This window comes from Pelophylax lessonae (genome assembly GCF_965119305.1).
Source record: "Pelophylax lessonae genome assembly, chromosome: 2".
NCBI lineage: Eukaryota > Metazoa > Chordata > Amphibia > Anura > Ranidae > Pelophylax > Pelophylax lessonae.
This window is the reverse complement of record NC_138769.1, coordinates 57,395,301-57,417,869: the sequence shown is the minus strand read 5'-3', so window position 1 is coordinate 57,417,869 and position 22,569 is coordinate 57,395,301. Positions and strand designations below refer to the sequence as shown.

Below are 22,569 nucleotides of genomic sequence, written 5' to 3'. Positions count from 1 at the left end.
TATAATTGTTGCTCTCACTCTAACGGTTGTGGTGATACCTCACATGTATGGATTGAATGTCATTTACATATGTGGCCGCAACGTACGCATGCGTTCGCTTCTACATGCGAGTACGCGGGGACGGGGGCACTTTACATTTTTTTTCATTTTTTTTTTTTTATTATGGAAAAAAAATGGGCTCTTTAAGGCCATGCTAGGAAGCGACTTTTGACGTCGCTCCAGTCCTCCAAGACCATAGAGTCGAGTGGGGGCCATCTTGCCCTCACGCGACTTCCTGCCTAAAAGGACAGCGAACCTGATCGTTTTCTCCACTGCTAACTGCCTCTAAACTACTACAAACTACTGAGTGTACATATACACATGAGATAACATAGAGGCGAGTTCAGGGGCTGCTGAAAAGACACCCAACTGCGCCTAACAGTCTGTTTAGCAGCTGCACTGTACATGAGGCCTAATGCAACGCAGCTCTGATGCACATGCGTTGCAGTCCACCACAACACACAGTTACACTACCATGTGATGGGGTGCGCTTTGTTTTTTTTTTTTTGTTTTTTTTTTTAGGTCTGTCCTGTAAATTGGCAATTCATTCAAAATAAATAGGCTGCCCTAACACAATGCATGTTAAAGCGGTATTAAACCCAAAACCAAAAATGTAATATATTGCAGCTTACAATATTTCGATATGGTGGATGTATTAGTTTTCGTTTTTTAGGCATTTTTGCAGCTTTCCCCTCTGTTTTCACCTGGTGATCTGGCCAGTAACATGCCTTCTGAATGAGCACAAGGGGTACCTTTTGGATACCATAAAAAATGTGCAGCGCCACTATAAATAATAGAGTGCAGCATAAAGCAAAACAAACAAATGTGCAAATGTTCTTTAACAATTAGGCAAGACAAATGTGTCAATAAAAAGATCAAATCCTGTGCAAAAATCATGAAGAGAAGATCTGACACCTTCACACGTGTAAATAATCCTTCTCAAAGTGTATTCAGAGGCCAGTCACCACCTCCCTGTGGAGTCAACACTCACCGGAACAGATGGCTGCCATTACAGCACCATGTGCGCCCGTGACTTTAAGTAAAATATCCACAGCGTGTATATGTACTTCGCCCAGTGTCTGCATCAAAAGGCACCTCTCCATGGAATGTCGCTGGGATAAAAACGCTCACCAGGAGCCAAGAATGATCTCTAATAGTGTATAAACAGAAGGCGCTGATGCGGCCATGATCTAATTGGACAAAATATATATATATATATATATATATATATATATATATATATATATATATATATATATATATATATATATATATATATATATATATATATATATATATATGCATCTGCACAGCCACATTAATCAAATCTTAAATCAGTATAAGCTTTTATATATATATATATATATATATAAATATACCGTATCTTCCGGCGTATAAGACGACCCCCCTACTTTTCAAGTTAAAATGTTGCTTTTGGGATATACTCGCCATATAAGACTACCCCCCTTCTGATCAAGGCAACACCATTGAAAAACATTTTCTCAGATCTCTCGTAGGTCTCCAAGGTACTGTAAGAAAGTGAGATAACCATTCAAACAGCACACTAGGTGCTGCATGGCTCTGTCACAGTGTGCCACATAGCTTTTGGGTACTGATTTTGTTATTGCTAAACTGTGTTATAGTCTATCATTCAGTACAGCTATAAATTAACAAAGTTAGCACCCAAAAGCCATGTAGCCCACTGTGACAGAGTAATGCAACAGCTAGTGCGCTGTATGACTGAAAATCCTAATGCTAATCATCATAAGGCTACTTTGAGGATTCTACAGTGCGGTACTTACATATGCATATAGTCCCTATTCACTGTGTGCTGCCAGTGCCATGCTACCCGCCGCCATCGGGATTCGTTTTAAATCTCCCGCTCCCTGCGAGTCACCTCACATACCATAGTCCCGTCACCTGAGCAATAGAGTGTCAGATCACTCCGCTGCCAGAGAGCAGCTACGGTATCCAGAACTTCCTGAACATGCGACGTGGCGCCGATAATGTACATGCGCCCGAAACAGAAGAAAAAGTCCCTGCATCGCTCCAATCTCGTGGGCATCTCTCTTGAAGGTACCTTGAAAATATTATACTCGGCGACCCCCGACTTTTGAGAAGATTTTCCTGGGGTAAAAAGTCGTCTTATACGCCGGAAAATACGGTGTGTGTGTGTGTATATATATATATATATATATATATATATATATATATATATATATATATATATATATATATATATATATATATATATATATATATATATATATATATATATATATATATATATATATATATATATATATATAGTGTGTGTGTGTATAATTTATATAATATACTGTGTGTATAATTTATTATTATTATTTCACTAGATTAATAATGACCAACTAAAAATTAGAGCGCAATATAGATAAGCTACTTACAATTATATAGACATCATAAGAATAGTTCTAATTAACAAGAATTAGACATTATTTAAAAAAAAAAAAAAAAAAACTAATGAATTAAACACTAATGGTAGACTAAAAAAAGCAAGCATAAAAGGGGCTTCTACCCAAAAAATGAATCTTTAATGTATCCAAACATTATTAGAAAAGACCTCCAAGATCTAACCTAAATGTACATCTATCTTAGAAGAGAAGGAAACTAAGGGTGTTTTCACACTAGCACTTTTGGTGCGCACCCAGGTTCGATTGACGTCATAATTCGGTTCTTTTTGATGATGTGAACACTGTCTTTGAACTTGGGTGCGCACCCGCGAACCGTACCCGAGTCCACATAAAAAGAGTGGTCTGGGGTACAGTTCATGTAAACTCCAGTACGGTTCACTGCTGATGAGAACGCAATCATACCAAAGCAAGCAATTCTATCCATTTTGGCACATTCTCATTTACAGCGGTTGCCAAGCAACATGAGTACGCGTCGGCTGCAGCTTGATGACACAAGTGTACCGCGCTTCGGATACAAAAATAAAATGTGAACACAGTCCATCGGTGGCAGGGGGAGGGGGGAGCAATCGAACTCGGGTTCGGACCAGGCAATCGCACCAAGTGTGAAAACACCCTAAGATATTTTAGAGAGGAAGTAAATTTCCTTTCCTGACTTTTACCTATAGGTAAGCCTATAATAAGGCTTACCTATAGGTAGTGTAAATATCTCCTAAATGTGCAGCGTTTAGGAGATATTTACATTACATGCAGCCAGTGACATCACTTGTGCAAGCGCTCTGAAGGAATGGCCACCCGTGCCGTTCCTCCCGAGCCCTGTGCAGTAAATGACAGCATGCCCAGAAGTGACGTCATCGCTGCTCCGGCCAGTCACAGAGCCTTGCAAACCCGGAAAAGAAGGATGGGTGAAGATGAAAGCGGCTGGAGCGCTGACATTCAGACACTGGAACAGCTTAGTTTTAAGGCAAGTTTGCATACTAGCACATTATGACTTTACCTTGCAGGGGGGAAAAAAAGGGCAGCGGTATACAACCGCTTTAAATAATAAAAGCCAAAAGAGCCTGTAGATAGTCCCAACAGACCTTAAAAGGGATCCCTAGCACAGATAATAATACTAGAATGTATCTAAAGAAGGGGTACCTTGTATAACTAAAAAAGGGGAAAAGTTAAACCTAAAACAAAGAGCCTAGTCCCTAATCCTAACCACTTCAGCCCGGCAGGTTTTTCCCCCTTAATGGGGCCATTTTTTTACGATACGTCACTGTTACTTCAACTGACAATTGCGCGGTCATGCGATGCTGTACCCAAATAAAATTGATGTCCTTTTAACCCCCCCCCCCCCCCCCCCCACAAATTGAGCTTTATTTTAGTGGCATTTGATCACCTCTGCAGTTTTTATTTTTTGCACTATAGACAAAAAAAGAGCGTCACGGATGGGGGCTGGCCTGCAAGTTAAACGTCTCCCGAGGTCGCTTACGACCGGGTCTCTGCCCGAGTCGCAATGTTCCTCCTGGCTGACAGCCCCCCATTTCTTTGGCAAGGGGTTCTGTCTGAAGCGGTGCCCGCCTGGTCCCTGGTATAGTGAGTAGCTGACCCCCCCCTCCCCCTGGAGGGTTTTGGGGTGGATGTGGGCCCCTTGGGACAGTCAGACCCCCAGGTTCCCCTACTTCCCATCAGGCACCCCCCCTTCATCTGTCCCTTCCATCCTAGCCCCCCCCCCACTTATGCTGGAGCTGTGTGGGTGTTCTGGTCTACCTCCTGGGGTGAGGGCAGGGCACTATGCTGGGGGTGGGTGGGGCGTCACCGGCGACTGGACAATCGGCTGTTCGGGGGGGGGGGGTTGTACCTTGTGGGGGCTCCTGCCAGGGCCCCCCATTCTGCCTGGGCCTGTCATTGAGGGCTGGGGATCCTTCCTGGATCCCTGCGAGCCTCGTGGTGCCACCATTTTGTTCTAGCCTGTGTGCTTAATGCACGGTGGCCATGTTTGTGTAGTGAGTTGGCCATTTTGCGGTGGTTTTCCATTGAAAATGGCAGCGGCCTTGACTGTGGAGCCCTTTGGGTGGCGATTTTTGGGGATGGGAACCCCTCCTCATCCCCTGGTGCTGACTCCTGTATCTTCCTGATCACTGCATGTTGAGTGCAGATTACCCTGGTGGCTGCGGTTGCCTGTTTCTGATGGTTGGTGAGTCTGGTGGGGTCCTCTCCCTCTCTGCTGAGGATCGCTTGGTGCTTTGTGCCTGGCGATCGGGTGGTGCTGCCAGCGAGCAGTGGGGGCTGTCCCTTTGCAGTGTTTTACACTTTTTGTGGGGTCCCCTGGTGACTCATGGAGTCTTTGGAGCACATCTCCCCACCCGATTCCCCTCTCTGAGTCTACAGGGCCCTCCGGGTTCCAATCATCCATCGATGCGCTGACGGCGGTCCTGGATTCCTTTGTGTCCCAGGTGGAGGTGGTTTTCGGGCAACTGGCTGGCAAAAAGTGCCCCCCGCCTTCCACTGCCTCATCTGCCTCCTGTGTCTCATCTGATCTTGAATCTGATACCGCCGCCGCAGATGTGGGTCTCCCCGCTGGGTATTTAGCAGTTTACATTTACTAAAATAATTGCATTTCTATGTTCGGTGTACTGTGGGGGACCAGATAGTGAATGCAGGGTACTGGTTTTAGTAACACTTTCATCATTTACTGCAAAGGAGCATTAAACCCAACCTGTTGGTGGTTAAGGAAGAATGTTGCGAAAACTTTCCTTTAAAGCATTAAAGTCATGAAGCTGTAATAAAAGCCACTTACAGTTATCAGTGCATAAAAGTTTAGAGGATTTAGCTGTGTTAATGTCATCCCTGGCTTCTCAATGCCTTGTTTATGCTGCAGCCATGACAGTGCGTTAGGGATGCTAACTCCTCCTGGGACCAGTGACATGACAGAAATGTTCCTCCAGCTTCTCACAAGTAACCTCTCCCCACCGCCAATGACGAGATACAGACATTGCTTTGTCGTGTGCTCCCATGAGACCAGAACTGGGATATAAACGTACTTCTTTTAACGTTTAAATGTCCTCGTTTCCCAGCAGTACATCTAATTGGCGTGAAGGGAAACAGCAATTAAGTTTTAACAACAAAGAAGGCAAACTTTCAGCGATTTTTGTTTAGTAAACTACGACAGGCATCACATCAGAAAGTATGTTTATTTCCATATTTTGTATGTGTATGGATGTCTTCTACAGATGGACATTGCACATCTATAGGTTTGTTTAATGTTACCCTAATTCAGACACCCCCAAGCCATGTACATTTATTATTAGAATCCCCTTAATATGTGAAAATTGATTTTTAAAACAATCCTTCATGGTTCCAAAAGATCCAAAAAGTCCAGTTTTAGACGTTTACACGGAAATTGGCCTACCTGCTGAGCAGTACAGTTTTTTTTATTCGGACTCTGTTGTACTTCAGTCCACTGTATTCGTTTGTGTCTGTAATCTGCTGATCCTGGAACACATCTGCTGGTGATGCCGGAGTACTTGCCTTGCTGCCTCTCACATAGAGAAAGCCTGATGTAAAAATGCCACCAATATGTCTCAGTGCTACATTGGAGGGTTGATTGTGATTGTCAATGCAGGAAACCAATATTGGAAGGTACATAGCACAGCTTTAGTAATTGCACTCCTACTGCTTACTCCTGTTACACTCCTTCTGACCCACATGGAGCTGGTAATGCTTATTCTGTAGTCAGGATGAGCACCTTGTTCAGTCCATTACATCGTATATACAGTAGTAGTGGGTTTTTCTCCTTCTACTATAACCAAAAGCTTCCTTCTTCCACTGTAAAGGTTAACTACTTGCCAACCACCCGCTGCATATATACTGCGGCAGGCTGGCTCGACTGCACAAATTACCATACCTGTACGGCCCGTGAATCAGCTTCCCCGCAGGAGCGATCCTGGGGGCGCACACGCGCCAGTGCCACCATTCGCCAGCAGGGAAGCTGATTCACGGGCCTGGCGGCCGCGATTGCCGTCAGGCACCCGCGATCACTCCCCGTGGAGAAAGAACGGCGGTCTGCTGTTATAAACTCAGCAGACCGTTGTTCTCTCAGGAATCAATAAAGAGCACCTGTGTTCCTCTTATTTAAGATCACAGGTATCTGTGTTGATTCCACAAGCCCATCCCCCTCACAGTTAGAAAACACCCCCTAAGCATACATTTTACCCTTTGATCGCCCATTGGTTAACTCCTTCCCTAAACAATAGAGAGATAACACCGCTCGGGCTAGTCAAAGTCCACGATTTAGGGTGGGTGTTGAACCTCGGCTCGCCACCAGGAGAAGCATGGAAGAAGAAAATGGTCGCACACTACCATGGAATCCAATGAAGAAACGTTCCTTTATTCACATATGTGGTACAAGGTACAGCAGGGTAGGACAGTAGACGCGTTTCATACGCCTGCTACGTGCTTGTTCACTACCAACAGTGACAACATCTGGCCCCATTAATTTACTGGCTTTGAATCCCCAGCCATGTAAACAAAGCAGCCATGATAATTAAAGAAGTCATGGGGTTCCCCTTTTAATTCATACCAGACTATTCAGGCCTGGTATTATTATTATTATTATACAGGATTTATATAGCGCCAACAGTTTGCACAGCATTTTAAAATGTGAGGGAAGACAATACAGTTCAAAACAGGAGGAACTAGAGGGCCCTGCTCGTTAGAGCTTACAATCTAGATGGTATCAGTTTTAAGGGGGACATCTTGAAAAATAAAGGGGAAAAAAAAGGTGGGGTTTCCCTACATTTTAAAACGAATCTTCACTGCATCAAAGCAAACTTCCCCATCCATCCACGTCTCTGATTTTTGTTGAGAAATCACTTTTAAAAACGCCCACCTATCATTTCTGCTCGTGGCCATCTTGAGTAAGGGAAAATGATTAATGTAGCATTTACTTGCTGGAATCCAACTGCCCTTAGCTCAAGCATGCATGCAGGAGGGTGTGCTTAGCTGGGAACACCCCTCCTTCTCTCCTCCCCTCTTAAAGGCTTCTGGGAAGTATGACATATTCTGCCTAGGCAAGAAACTAGGAAGTAAGTGAAGAAATGTAGAATTTTTTTTTTTAAAACAAGTAAATATGATCTACAGTAGTTTTCTGTCTATTGCTAATGCTAGCAGCATGGGGATTAAAAATAATCAGTGTTGATTGGTAGAGTGAAGTTCCCGTTTAACAGCTGGCCAGGAAGCCTGCCACCTTTATCATTACTGCCATGCATTCTATTGCCAGCATGCTATTTATGACACACATGCTTATCACTTTGTCTGTATGGATTTGTTTTTATACTATATTTTCCTATAGTGGTTGTACAAATCTCACTCAGGTTTTTGGTTTTTCTTTTATCTTCCAGGCCCAGACACAGGATATAGTTCCAACCATCGGGTTCAGCATAGAGAAATTCAAGACATCCAGGTACCGTTGTCAGTGATCATTTGAATGGTAGTGAAGCCAAAAACGGCTTCTGAAAAAGCAGGTCTATGTAATAATTGATCAGTGATGTCATACTGGTATTTTTCATTTATCTTTGATAAATTTTACCCTGCACACTTTTTGTTAAAAAAAAAAAACAGTGCGCTGCTGTGCAATGACATACAATCCTGCCCTGCAAAAAAAAAATGCAGCAAGTCTGTATTTTATTGCAGCTCACTGACTCGTTGATGGCTAAGCTTGGGGGCAGAGTGAAATGCGTTGGGGAGGCATGGCCTGGCTAGAGGCCGGGCTGAGGCTGTCATACACCCATGTACAGGATCTTGCAGGGATGTGTAGTTGATGGGATGTTTTTTTCCATCCCATTTGCAGTGTAGACAGGAAACACGGAGAACAATTGTTTTCTGTGTGTCCTGGTGCTGACTGGCATTCTTACAATGCAGAAAAACACTGGTCACTGTCCTATATGTAAACTGGCCCTCAACTGTTCACCTGATGTGAACATTATTCTCTCCAAAGTAGTAACATGACAACATTATTTTTTTAGCCCAGGGAAGAGTTAGGACCTTGGTATTTTTGTTCTTTCTGTCTATGTCCCCTTTGCAGAGATTCCATTCACTTCCTCTACTGGTGACCACCAATGAAGTGAGGAATCTTCCTGCTAGGGACATAGACAGCAGTAAACCTGAAAGATACTCTACCCTCCCCCACTTTCCCCAAAACCTAGAACAGCCTCACTCAACCTTTTTAACACATACGAACCTTAAGGCCCCATGCACACGGGACGTTTTTAACGCCGCTGTAAGCAGCGTCAGGCGTTTTCTTTTTGCAGCCTAAAAACGCACCTCCATGTTATTCTATGGCCTCATGCACACTCAGACGTTTTTGAGCTGTAAGTGGCTTAGGCGTTTTTAGGCTGCAACAAGAACCCACCACCTGCGCGTTCTGAGGACCAGCGTTACAGCGTTAAAGACGCCTGACGCTGCTAAAAGCTGAATAACTTTGCTATAACGTTGCTTAACGTGCGTTAAGCCACGTTATACGTTTTTTTTTCTTCCATTCAAAATCAATGGTTCCCTATGGGATCCTATTGATTTGAATGGAGGTCGCACCGCAAGTCGGATCCGACTTGCGGGGTGACTTGCGCTGTGGGAATCTTGAGGGGGAACGCCACGCCAAAATGGGAAAAAAACGGCGTGGGGTCCCCCCCAGGGTTCCAAACCAGGCCCTTCGGGTCTGTTATGGAATTTGAGGGTAGCCCCATGCCGAAAAAACGGCGTGGGGTCCCCCCCAAAATCCATACCAGACCCTTAACCGAGCATGCAGCCCGGCAGGCCAGGAAAGGGGAGGGGACGAGCGAGCGGCCCCACCCCCCCTGGACCACACCAGGCCACATGCCCTCAACATGGGGGGGTGTTGGTGCTTTGGGGCAGGGGGAGCTCTGCACCCCCCACCTCAAAGCACCTTGCCCCCATGTTGATGAGGACAAGGGCCTCATCCCCACAACCCTGGCCGGTGGTTGTGGGGGTCTGCGGGCAGGGGGCTCATCGGAATCTGGAAGCCCCCTTTAACAAGGGGGCATCCCAGATCCCGGACCCCCTCCCTATGTGAATGGGTATGGGGTACACTGTACCCCTACCCATTCACCCCATAAAAGGCAGTGTATGGAAATAACGACAAGAGACGTTTTGGAAAGTTTATTAAAAATCTTCATCCGACTCTTCTTGTCTTCTCTCCGGGGTCTTCTCCGGGGTCTTCTGCTCTTTTGCTGTCCGCCCTTCTTGTCTTCTCCTCTCCGGGGTCTTCTGCTCTTTTGCTGTCCCCCTCTTCTTGTGTTCTTCTCTCCGGGGTCTTCTGCTGTCCCCTCTTCTGCTGTCCTCTCTTCTTTTCTTCTCCTCTCCGGTCTTCTGCTCTTTTGCTGTCGGCTGTCGGCTGTCTTCTTCCTCCGGTCCTCCTCCGACGACGTCTCCGCTGATTATGCCTATCTCCGGTCTCTTCAGCTTATTATATAGCCATTAGGGGCGTGGCCCCGATGACGTCATCTGGAGGCCCCGCCCCCTCATGTCACATGACGTCATATGTGACATGAGGGGGCGGGGCCTCCAGATGACGTCATCGGGGCCACGCCCCTAATGGCTATATAATAAGCTGAAGAGACCGGAGATAGGCATAATCAGCGGAGACGTCGTCGGAGGAGGACCGGAGGAAGAAGACAGCCGACAGCCGACAGCAAAAGAGCAGAAGACCGGAGAGGAGAAGAAAAGAAGAGAGGACAGCAGAAGAGGGGACAGCAGAAGACCCCGGAGAGAAGAACACAAGAAGAGGGGGACAGCAAAAGAGCAGAAGACCCCGGAGAGGAGAAGACAAGAAGGGCGGACAGCAAAAGAGCAGAAGACCCCGGAGAAGACCCCGGAGAGAAGACAAGAAGAGTCGGATGAAGATTTTTAATAAACTTTCCAAAACGTCTCTTGTCGTTATTTCCATACACTGCCTTTTATGGGGTGAATGGGTAGGGGTACAGTGTACCCCATACCCATTCACATAGGGAGGGGGTCCGGGATCTGGGGTGCCCCCTTGTTAAAGGGGGCTTCCAGATTCCGATGAGCCCCCTGCCCGCAGACCCCCACAACCACTGGCCAGGGTTGTGGGGATGAGGCCCTTGTCCTCATCAACATGGGGGCAAGGTGCTTTGAGGTGGGGGGTGCAGAGCTCCCCCTGCCCCAAAGCACCAACACCCCCCCCCCATGTTGAGGGCATGTGGCCTGGTGTGGTCCAGGGGGGGTGGGGCCGCTCGCTCGTCCCCTCCCCTTTCCTGGCCTGCCGGGCTGCATGCTCGGATAAGGGTTTGGTATGGATTTTGGGGGGGACCCCATGCCGTTTTTTCGGCATGGGGCTACCCTCAAATTCCATAACAGACCCGAAGGGCCTGGTTTGGAACCCTGGGGGGGACCCCCACGCCGTTTTTTTCCCATTTTGGCGTGGAGTTCCCCCTCAAGATTCTCACAGCGCAAGTCGCCCCGCAAGTCGGATCCGACTTGCGGTGTTGCGGTGCGACCTCCATTCAAATCAATAGGCTCCCATAGGGAACCATTGATTTTGAATGGAAGAAAAAAAAACGCTGCTAAAAGCAACGTGGCAAAACGTGCAATAACGCCAATGGAAAAAGCTACTGAAAGCACGTTTTTACAGCTGCTTTTTCCGGCGTCAGAACTAACTTTGACGTACGTTTTTTCTAACGCCCCGTGTGCATGGGGCCTTAAAATAACTTTCTGGTCTCACAGAACCCCTGCTAATACCTACTTTTATATACAGCTTATGATTCATTAGCATGATGGTTAGCAAGAAGAATTCTCAATACATTTGTGGTCAGTTGGGAGAATCCTCACCATATAGATGGGTAAGAACAGGGATGACCCAACTTTTGACCTGGGCCTGGGCCACATTGGAAGAAGAGAAATTGTCTTGGGCCATACATAAAATACACCAACAAGGATAGCTGATGGGCAGAAAAAGTCAGGCAGATCACAAGTTATACTGATATAGATAATGTAACTGAGTATAAAAACCTAATTTTTTGTAATATTTTTTATTAAAAAAGTAAAAGAGGACAACATAAAACAAGTGCGATATTTGTCTCTGTTTATTGATAAACTAACACATCAATATTTGGTTGGATGGATGTAGCAGAAATTCTTAATGAATTCTCAAGGTGCTCATCAGGCGTAAATTACTGACCAAAAATGCAGATTTTTCTATTTTGCTTTTACTGAAGAATGCACGGCGCTCGTTTACACGCCTGTGTGCATGGGCACATTACAAGTAATGGGCTGTATTTTAGCTCAGTAAAAAAAAAAAGGTGTACAGAGCTTTTTCAAGCTGCAGTGTACAAGAGGCCTAAGGCTGATCTAGAACTAATAAAGGAAATGCAGTTTCATTGTAAAAGTCAATGAGCATGCATACATTAGACCGTTATATCAAGATTACACTTAAGACTCAATTCACAAAGCTTTAACACCAAGAATAAAGATTATTATTATTAGCCATGTGACTGTAATGTTAAAAACTCTTTGGGCTCAGCTGAAAATAATGGTCACTTTTTGAAAAAAAAGATCCTTATCCTAGTGTATTAGATTTTGTGAACTGAGCCTATTACTAGAGAAAGGAAAATAAGATCATTGCAAAAGACCGCAAGTAATCCAATTTGCAAAGCATAAAAGGGAAGTTATAGAAAAAGAGCAGTAAAATGAGCATTTTCCTTTCATAAATAAAGTTGATTGTATTTAAACTGTTAAGGACTCACTGTGGGGCATTTACTAAAACTGGTGCATATTAACCAGTCAGCTTCCAGGTTTTATTGTCAAAGCTTAACTGAACAAGTTGAAGCTAGAAGCACCAGATTCTGTGTGCAGCATTTTTAGTAGATCTTTCTCACTGTCCACAATAGGAGTGGAAAAACTAAAGCAGGGATCGCTGAACGTCCTAAGCAAAGGGCCAGTGGAGGTAGAAAAAAGGAGGGCAGGACTGTGGCCAGTGGAAGTAGAAAAAAGGAGGGCCGGACTGTGGCCAGTGGAGGTAGAAAAAAGGAGGGCCGGACTGTGGCCAGTGGAGGTAGAAAAAAGGAGGGCCGGACTGTGGCCAGTGGAAGTAGAAAAAAGGAGGGCGGGACTGTGGCCAGTGGAAGTAGAAAAAAGGAGGGCCGGACTGTGGCCAGTGGAAGTAGAAAAAAGGAGGGCCGGACTGTGGCCAGTGGAGGTAGAAAAAAGGAGGGCCGGACTGTGGCCAGTGGAAGTAGAAAAAAGGAGGGCGGGACTGTGGCCAGTGGAAGTAGAAAAAAGGAGGGCCGGACTGTGGCCAGTGGAAGTAGAAAAAAGGAGGGCCGGACTGTGGCCAGTGGAAGTAGAAAAAAGGAGGGCCGGACTGTGGCCAGTGGAAGTAGAAAGCCAGCATCAGTGGGTGTAAAGAGTTCCTTAGGCTTGGTGGTCAGTAGGAATAAACATTTACAAAGTGCATGTGGTTAGTAGGAGGGATAATGCCCCATCCATCATTGGTATTGTTGGGAAGAATAGTTCCCACTTATTGGTGTCAGTGGAAGAAATGGTGCCCCATCGTTGGTGTCATAGGTAGGTGCCCCACTACTGGTGTCAGTGGAAGGAATGGTGCCCCAACCTTGTTGACTGTGGGAGGAATAGTGCCTCCTATCCATGGAAGGAATGGTTACCCAAGGGCTGGATAAAGCAAAGGGCCACATCTGACCCACGGGGGGGGGGGGGGGGGGGGCAGTATGGAGACCACTGCACTAATGCAGTGGAGGCTGTTCACCTTTTAATGTTTATGTTGCCAAATTAATTTTAGTAAATGAGGGAATCTCTCATCTCTTTGACTACCCAATCACTAGTGAAGAAAATTTTAAAGATTTTTTAAGCACATGATTGATTGAAGTCTTAAATAAAGCCTAATCTGTGCAGCCTCAAAGGAACCAAGTAGTTTAATTTCATTTAACCTTCTTGTTTATTGTATGCTTAAAAATAAATTTTTTTTAGATTGTTCAATTATACCATACACACTAACACCCAAATAAAAATGAATGAAATGTTTCCAGCATTCCTGATCATTTCGTTTCCAGTCTCCCATAAACAAAAACACGGGGAAGGGTAAAAAAAAGTCTTCCTTTTTACTTAGATTTTTTTTTTTTTTTTTTTTTTGAGCTCCAATTGGAATATTCAAACAAATTCTAGAACCCATCAGAGCGATGGGTGTGTGAGGTGTAAGGCTCAGAGTTTTTGTCAGATCTCACGCTTCGAGGCATTGCGTTGCAGCGGGATTTTATAGTATCAGCAGAGGACGTCCATTAACAAGCTATATCCTCAAATGATGCAAGAAAATGAATTGCCTCCCAGGTGATACATTGATATTTCATGTGTTGTTAAATATTAATTTACAGCCAGATCTATACGAGATTGCTTGCTCTCAGTGGGTCTTCTGCCGCAGTAAAATCTCTTGTTAGCCTGTTAAGTATTTTAGCAATAAACTAGAGATGGGAGCACAGCTGTTTTAACAAGGTATTAATATATACACGCACTTAAATCTCAAGTCAAAAACCATTTACTGCAGAACAACCTACAGAAAGTGCGTTTGTTTTCTTCATGTTATTTACCAGAGGCTACATCCTAATGAAGCATAATGTTCATTCAGGGCAGGGTATCGGAAAACGGTGTGGAAACTAGTGATTAAGATATAAAAAATAATGAATCCCTCCGACATCTATACCTTGAAGTTCTCATTCTAATTTAGCCATCAGAGGTTTAAAGCTGCTTCATTGCCTCCCTGTGATGCGCCTTAACTTTGTCACTGTAATGCATTAATCCACTTCATTGGAGCATTTATTCTGGCATATGAATATCTAGATAGGTTTGATAGCATCAAATAATCAGCTCCAAAGGGAATTTGCTTAATGGCAAGAAAACTCCAGTTCACTGCTGCTGACAAGCTACAAGTGATAATTATGCAACTCAGATTTGTATTGCGGATTTTTTTATCACTTTGTGTAGTTAGTTGGAGTGGACAGGGGTGAAAAATAACTTGAGAAGCAAATCCAGGTGACACGCAAAACATTATTCAGGATGCTAAAGTCCGAAAGCATATTCAGTTTAAAGTGGTTGTAAACCCTTAAGCCTGGTCATAGTCGGTTCAAATCTCGCCCGGGTCAGGAGGAACTGGCCGAGATTTGGACCATGTTTCGGCAGGCTGAATGTACCTAAGTTGCTGAATGTACCTAAGTTGATTGATCGATCAACTTGGGTACAACTAGCCTGTCAGATTTTACATGTGTTTATTGCTAGCAGCTGTTATAGCTGCTAACAATAACAGTTTTTTTCCTGCCCCCCCCCCCCCTGCTGGCTCCACGCAAGGCTTTTCCCCATCAACACTGACTGCCCCCCCCATATATGTACGTGTGTGTATGTATGTATGTATGTGTATATATATATATATATATATATATATATATATATATATATAGTACATACAGCACACACACTTACATAGGGAAACATGCACAGCCGAGACTGTCAATCACAGGCTGTGTGCTGGTGCTCCCTTCTCCCTCCCCATTGATGCCTTAGCATAACCTGTCAGGAGTGACTTGTACAGATAGCAAAGGAAAGAGACAGCAGACAGAAATCACACTAAGTGCTCTGGGTGGAGGCAAGTACACACTATAGTGGGGTATGCTTTTTTTAATTTTTCATTTTACAGGTTTATAACCACTTTTTAAGCTAAAGTTTAATCTGCTTATATTTTGCCCTCCCTGGTTTGGGAGGAGTGCTTACCTACAAGTCAGACAGGAATCAAGACCTTTTCATAGCATTCTCTAGGTTCCCGGGACTCCATGGAAGAGTAGAGAACAAATTGAGGAAATTGGATAGTAAAAACACTTTTTATGAATTGGTTTACTTTGTATTAACCTTTTTTCTTTTCCTTTCTTTTTCTAGCTTATCCTTTACAGTTTTTGACATGTCTGGACAGGGGAGATATAGGAACCTGTGGGAGCACTATTATAAGTAAGTGACTCTTTATTATTTCTTAGAGAATAAGTACTGTAGATTGCCATCTTTGTGTTCTCCTGTGAATGGTAGGTGCCGTCATCTTAGACACATTTTAGACTAAGTTCAGAATTGTGAGTTGTGGGAGTGCACAAAAAATTGTGTTTGTTCCTGCAACAAACAAAAACACGCATCCCATTTGCAGATGCACAAAAGTGCCATTAATTCCTTGAGGTCTTGAAGGCACCCCCACACACCTTACTAACTCACTTACACAGTACAATGCGTCCTGCGTTACCATGTTTTTTGCCATGCAGATTAGCAAGATGCTTGGGAATGCCATGTGTGTTGCGGGAAAACATGCTTTCTCACAATGTACAAGTACAAGTATGAACCAATGTACAAGTATGAACCAAGCCTTAGGATTCATTTACTAAAACTGGAAAGTAAAAAATCTGGTGCAGCTCTGCAAAAAAACTAACCAGCTTCCAGATTGTTTTGTCAAAGCTTAATTGAGCAAGCTGAAGTTAAGCCCTGTACATACTATGAGAAAAACGGGAAAAATCGGGAATTCCGTACGAGGCACGATCTTTCGTTTGATTTTTGTATAGTGTGTACACGGCTTTTTATATCCGATTCTGACTTTGAAAACAATTTTTCAAAGGGACAAGCTCTAAATTTTTTCTCGTACGTGAACGGAACAAATGATTTTTGTTTACCGTTTCATGTATCGTTTTCGACAATTTTGGTACGAGAAATATCAGAAACGAAAGACTGCGCATGATCAGAAACAACAAATAAAAAAAAGCTTTTGTCGTACAAGAATTTTCATAGATTATTTCTATCCTCAGATCTATCTTGCTGTGAAGCATTGAGGAAAACCGGCCGATCTTTTGCCCGATTTTCTTATAGTTTGTACACCACTTTAGAAGCTCATTGGTTTCCATGAACAGCTGCACCAGATTTTGCACTCTCCTGTTTAGTAAATCAACCTCACAGTGTTACTTAACTGCAGCTTCATGTCTCCACCCCTGTCATACAAGGCATTGCTGTGTGACAGAGCACCAGTTGGATGGACAGAAATATTGCTCTTTCGTTCATCGTCGGACACAGCGCTCCATAAATTATAACTACTAGGTTATATTGCCTCCTCCAGGAGTAGGACTAGGCAGAACAAAAAACACCTGGCTATGCCCATGGGCCATCCTCAGCTTGGTATATAACCCCCTCTCTGTTCTAGTTAATCAGTTTTTTAATCTGTCTAGTCAGGAGTAAGGACCCAGGCTCTCGGCTGGGATCTCTGGTCCTAGCTTCCTTTTTTCTCCTTCCTTTTACATCTTTTTTGTTTTTTCTCTCAGGAGATCTACAATCAACTGCCGGGCTGGGCAATGGGCTGGATAATCTAGATCCAGTGGTCCCCCCCCCAGCCCAGCCAGTGAGCGCGTGCAGACCCCAGCTACATGCTAGGTTGGCAGCGTCATAGCCTCACGGACAGAGGCTGACCCACGAGTTAAACGTCTCACAGGGTCGCATATGACCGGACTTGGGTCTGAGTCACAGCGAGCCCTTGGCTGACAGCTCCTCTACTTTGGTGGTGAGGATTCTGTCCCGAGCATTACCCGCACCATGGAAGAATAAGTACAGAACCCCCTCTTCCCTTTTGGCATTTTTTTTTTGGGGTGGACGCAGGTCGTCACCTCCAGGAACGGTCGAACCTGCCTGCTCCCATCCTTAAAAATCCCTCAGTTAACTGGGCTTCTCCCCACTCCCTTTCCCCCCTGTCTGGACCTGTATTTTGGTGGAGGTCCCAGGGCAGAGGATGCAGCGGAGACCCCTGGTGTCTTCCCTGCTATTCCCACTCTGTAAGGGTCCTGGGATAGTGTGTCCCACCCTGGTAGTCTGGAGGGGTCCCAGTGTAGGAGACCCCTAGGTGCATGCCCCACTGTTTGCAGTGTGGGTATAGTGCAGGGGGGTCCCAGTGCAGAGACTGGTGTGTCCTACCTTCAGGAGGGGGTCCCCTTGCAGAGGGTGCAGCATTGCAGAGGGCACAGGGAAGATCCTGGCAGCATGCTGTAGCTGATGGCAGCCATTTTCCCATAGTCTGGCTGGTCTCCGGTTGGCGGCCATGTTTGTGTAGCCCGATGATGTCACGGGGGCCATTTTCCCTTAGTCCGGGAGATGCTTGAGACGACCAAAGCCTCGTGGGGATGCCAAAACTCCTCCTCTTCCTCCTCAGTTTCCTCTTCCTGTGCCCAGGACATATGAACAGGGATGGCATCCATGGTAATGCTGGGTCCGATTTCTCAGCACTCCTCCGATCAGTAGGGTGAGCCCTTGGGGGTCCCTGTTATCTCTCTCTCTCTGCTGATAGGTACCCTGAGCCTTGGGAGGATCCTGTAGTGGTGCCAAAAGATCGTTTTTTTTTTACTGCAAGGTCTTCCTTTCCTTATGGAGCCTCAGGGTCACATCTCCCCCACTGACCCCCTCATGGAGGTGGAAGGTACCTCGAAAACCCCAGCTTCCCATAGGTGCACTGACGGCTGTCCTGCAGTGCTTCGTGTCCCGGGTGGAAGTGGCATGTGGGCAAAGGCCTAGGAGGAAGCCTCCTCCGCCTTTCCCTGCTCAGCCTGTCTCATCTGATTCTGAGCCTGATGCTGCCGTGGACGCGGCCCGTCCAGGGGGGCTTAATATCACACCCCAGATCTGTCCGATAGTGAGGATGATTCCTCCATGGTCGCAGCATCGAACTGATGGTAGACGCACTTATCGCTGCAGTGCGTGAGACTTTAAGAATGGAGGATGCGGCTGATGTAGCCACGGATGTGGCTGTGTCGTTTGGTACGCATAAGTCACCTCGCACACCAAAGGGGTTTCCTTATGTGCCTTATTTTGACAGGTTTTCCTGTAAGGAATGGGAACAACCAAAATTACCCTTTGTAGTCCTCAAAAGTTTTGCTGTACATTACCTTTTTAAGGAGTCACTTTTAAAAAAGTGGACTAGTCCACCAGTGGCAGACCCTCCTGTTTCCAGGTTAAACAAAGCTACCATGATCCCAGTAGAGGAATCCCCATCCTTTAAGGACCCGGCTGACAGGAAAGTCTAGGCTGTGGCACTAAGCATGTTTACAATGTTCCACATTGCGGCCAGTCTTTGCCTCAGCGTTGATGTCTCAGACCCTAACTGAATGGTCCAAGCTTTTGCGCAAGGGCCAGGGGGGTGAGCAGGTTCTCACTGCATATGTTGATTTACTGGACCAGTTTGTCCATGGGCTGCAGTTTATTTGTGATGCAGCTTTGGATACAGCTTCTGTGCTGTCCCAACTTTCTGTTTCAGCGGTGGTGATTAGGCGCGAACTGTAGCTCTGGAATTAGTCCGCAGACCAAGCCTCTAAGAAAGCTCTCATTGACCTGCCCTTTCAAGGTGATCGCCTGTTTGGGGCTACCCTTGATGACATAATTTTGGGTATCACGGGGGTAAGGGTACCTTTTTGCCATAGTCTAGAAAAGGGAAGGAGCCTCGTCGCAGGCGTGGGCCCTTCTTCATTGCACATAGAAAATTATTTTGTGCTTCTGAGACTGAGAATAATCTTACCTGGGAGGTTCCAAGCATCCTTGGTCTGGTAAGCCTAGAGGTAGCTTCTCCGGACCCGCAGACAAGCCCCCTCAGCATGAAGGTCTTCCCTCACCCATTATTGTGGTAGGAGGGACATCTTTGCTGGTTTCCGGCCTCGTGGACCTCCTTCATGAGCGTCGAGGAGATCCACTAAATTATTCTTTTGAGAGTACCCAGAAAGGGGGGACAAAGCTTGTCCTTTTCAGATTTTTTTAGGTCTTGAGTCTACTTGTGCGGATTTAATTCCTGCAAAGGTTCAGGTGATGTCTGAACTACCTAAGGTTTTCCCTATCCCTGTCCATGGAATTGATTTACCTAATTCTGACCAGGGTGGTCATTCCTCTGGACAAAGTTTAGGAACCACAAGGCGTGATTCACCAGCTGCTGTCACACAGATAGTTCTGTTTCCCATTTTGCATACAGGTTCTGAGTCTGGTGGTGACCACCTTCAAGACAGTACTGTTTGCACAGTCCTATATACAGCTTCTTTAGCAGGTTCGACTCCACAGGAGGATACCGAGGTTCGTGGCGAGATCACCGGTTCCTCTGGCAGACGCCACAGGCATCCAAGGTCCACAGCAAGGCCAGTATCATCCTTGGCTCAGGCTTCTTCCGCAAATTCATGGAATCAAGGGCAAGAATCTTCCAATCAATCTGGTGGCCATAAACCTCCCTTGGGGGCTTCCTCTCAGAGAAAGCCAGTTTTCCAAGGGCTGATCCACCATCCAGCTTTACAGACGCTGGTTTTATGGCTTAGCTATTGAAAGCCAGGTACTGAGGGATAGAGGTCTGTCTGGATCAGTGATCCCTACTACGGTGAAGGCGAGGAAGTCTTTTTCCAGCAAGATATACCATCGTATGTGGAAAGCGTACATTTCTTGGTGTGAGTCAATTGGCACTCATCCTTGATCCTTTTCTGTGGCTTGGATCTTAACCTTTCTTCAACAGGGCGTTTATCAGAAGTTTGCCTTGAGTACCATCAAGGGCCAGGTGTCTGCCTTGGTAATGGGCTTTCAGTAACTCCTAGCCACGTACTCTTTAGTTTGTACCTTCATTCAAGGTGTTCGACATGTGGCTCCACCTATACGGTCTCTTTTGCCACCATGGGATTTAAACCTCCATTTGAGGATGTTCAGGAGATTCCCTTGCCTACGTTATCCCAGAAGGTGACATTCTTGGTGGCTAGTACCTCGGCCTGCAGGGTATCAGAATTAATGGCATTATCCTGTCGTAGTGCCCATTTAGTGGTCCATAGGGATAAAGTAGTTCATCGTTCCTGCCCAAAGTTGTCTCTGACTTCTGTTTGAATAAGGAGAGGCGGGTTATATACCAAGCTAAAGACTGTCTATGGGCGTAGCCAGGTGTTTTTTTATTCTGCCTAGTCCTACTCCTGGAGGAGGCAATATAACCCAGTAGTTATGATTTATGGAGCGCTGTGTCCGTTGATGAACTCAGAGAAATGGATTTTACAGTAAGTACAAAAATCCTATTTGCCAGGTAAAACTGCTCCCTTATGTGTAATTCATTTGTGTGTTGAACTGTTTGCTGTGAAGTCAGCTTTAAAGTGTATTTCCACTTTTGCAGCCAAGTTGGGATAACATCATGATATTTGTTACATATTCTGATACATATAGTATAATTTAAAGGGTAACTCTCGTGGGGAAAAAAAAAGTATAGCGTATACAATTGCGACACAAGTCATATTGTAATTGAATGTTAATAAAAAATACCTTTCCTTTTCAATCTGCAGCCACTGTAATTTTCCGAAAATGCAAAACAATATGGCTACCTGGAGATGTTCTGTATACAGAATGTGTACAGAACACGCCCCAGAAACATCATTTCCTTCTTTTGTGTGATTGGCTCATTGATTTTCCCAGAAGTCTACACTAAGATACAAGTCAGATTTCTGGCATCCCCTGCAACAAAAATGTCATTTTTGGTAAGATAGTTCCAATAGAAACACATCTAAAGGGATGCAGGCCAAGCAGATTTCCTAATTGGAGCTCTGCAATTGATTATTAATTATAAAACCACTCCTATTAGACTCACGCACAGAGGTACAAACAGCAATTTCTTCGGAATAGCAAAATGTAGGAATCTGCAACAATGTTTTTGTAAATCCTTGCAATGTACATAGATCACTCAGAGGGGAATGTTTTTTTTTTTTCCCTCAACAAAAGTAGGGTTACGCTTTAACAAAAATATAAAAACTCCTGCTTACCTTTTCACTTTCCTAAACGTTTTACTTTGATTTTCCTATCTATGCATTGCTATGGAGGGGGGCTGGAGCTTTATGCTTTCCATAATTAACCCTATCTGTGTTGTGCTGACAGATCTCCTTATCAGTTGTAAACTAGATCTCATTAACAGTTGTAAACTAGATGTGTACACTGCCTGTGCTAACCAAGGGTTTAAAGATCTCTAGGCAGTGGTGGTGCATTATACGACTAAAGGCAAAACCTTTTTTTTTTTTTATTTCAGATAAAGTGGATAGGGATTAGAACGCCTGTCAGTTTTTTTTGGGTTTTTTTTCTTTGCTGTCTGTGCTGTTTACCATTATCATTGAAAGTGAAAGAAAGAAGGAAAGAAAATACAACATTTTCAAATGTAGAAACTAGTTCTGGGGAGCTGGGGGTCCCCAAAGGATTCCCTTAAAGAGGAAGTAAACCCTCCTCTGCAAGTTGTACCTATAGGTAAGCCTATGATAAGGCTTACTTATAGGTACTGTAAATATTTCCTAAACATGCATCGTTTAGGAGATATTTACCTTACATGCAGCCAGTGATATCACTGGCGCATGCGCTCTGAAGAAACGGCCGCTGGTGCCGTTCCTTCAGAGCCCCGTGCCGTAACTGTCGGCTCCCGCGCGCATGCGCGGGAGTGACGTAATCGCGGGTCCAGCCAATCAGATGGCCGGATGCCGCGAACCCGGAAGAAGGGTGACAGAACATGTCACCCATGGGAGAAGTGAGCAGTCGGCGCATCAGGGCTTCGTTCTAAGGGAAGTATATCATAATGAGCTAGTATGCGATGCATACTAGCTCAATATGTGTTTGTCTTTCAGGTGTACTTTTTCAGAGGTTTACAACCTCTTTAACCGGTTGCCGACCGCCGCACGACTATATACTGCGGCGGTCAGCCCCGGCCAGGCAGAGTGACGTATCGGTACGTCACTCGCCTGTCACTGACTTGCGAGCCTATAGCGAGCGGGCGCGCGCCCGCCGAGGCGCGCGCTCGCCGCGGCTCGTTCACAGGCAAGTCAGTGCGTGTGACCGGCGGACTCGATGTCCGCCGGCCACACTACGATCGCTCCTGTGAAGGGAGAAAGACAGAGCAGCTTGTGTAAACAAGCTGCCTGTCAGTTCTCCCTGTGTAAAAGTAAAGATCTGACCGTTCTACTATGTAGAACGGTTGATCTTTGCTTTTACACCAATAGCCATGTCCCTACACAGTAGAAAGCAC

The 22,569-nt window shown here is 45.3% G+C and overlaps 1 protein-coding gene across 1 annotated transcript in view; it reads left to right on the top strand.

Annotated features, from left to right (window-relative positions):
- ARL6 (ARF like GTPase 6) overlaps positions 1 to 22,569 on the top strand; it is a 140,752-nt gene that overhangs the window by 19,811 nt on the left and 98,372 nt on the right. Inside the window, exons 3-4 of the mRNA XM_082248539.1 lie at positions 7,874 to 7,935; positions 15,441 to 15,509. Of these exons, the coding sequence (XP_082104665.1) occupies positions 7,874 to 7,935; positions 15,441 to 15,509 (131 nt within the window). The remainder of the gene's footprint in view (positions 1 to 7,873; positions 7,936 to 15,440; positions 15,510 to 22,569) is intronic.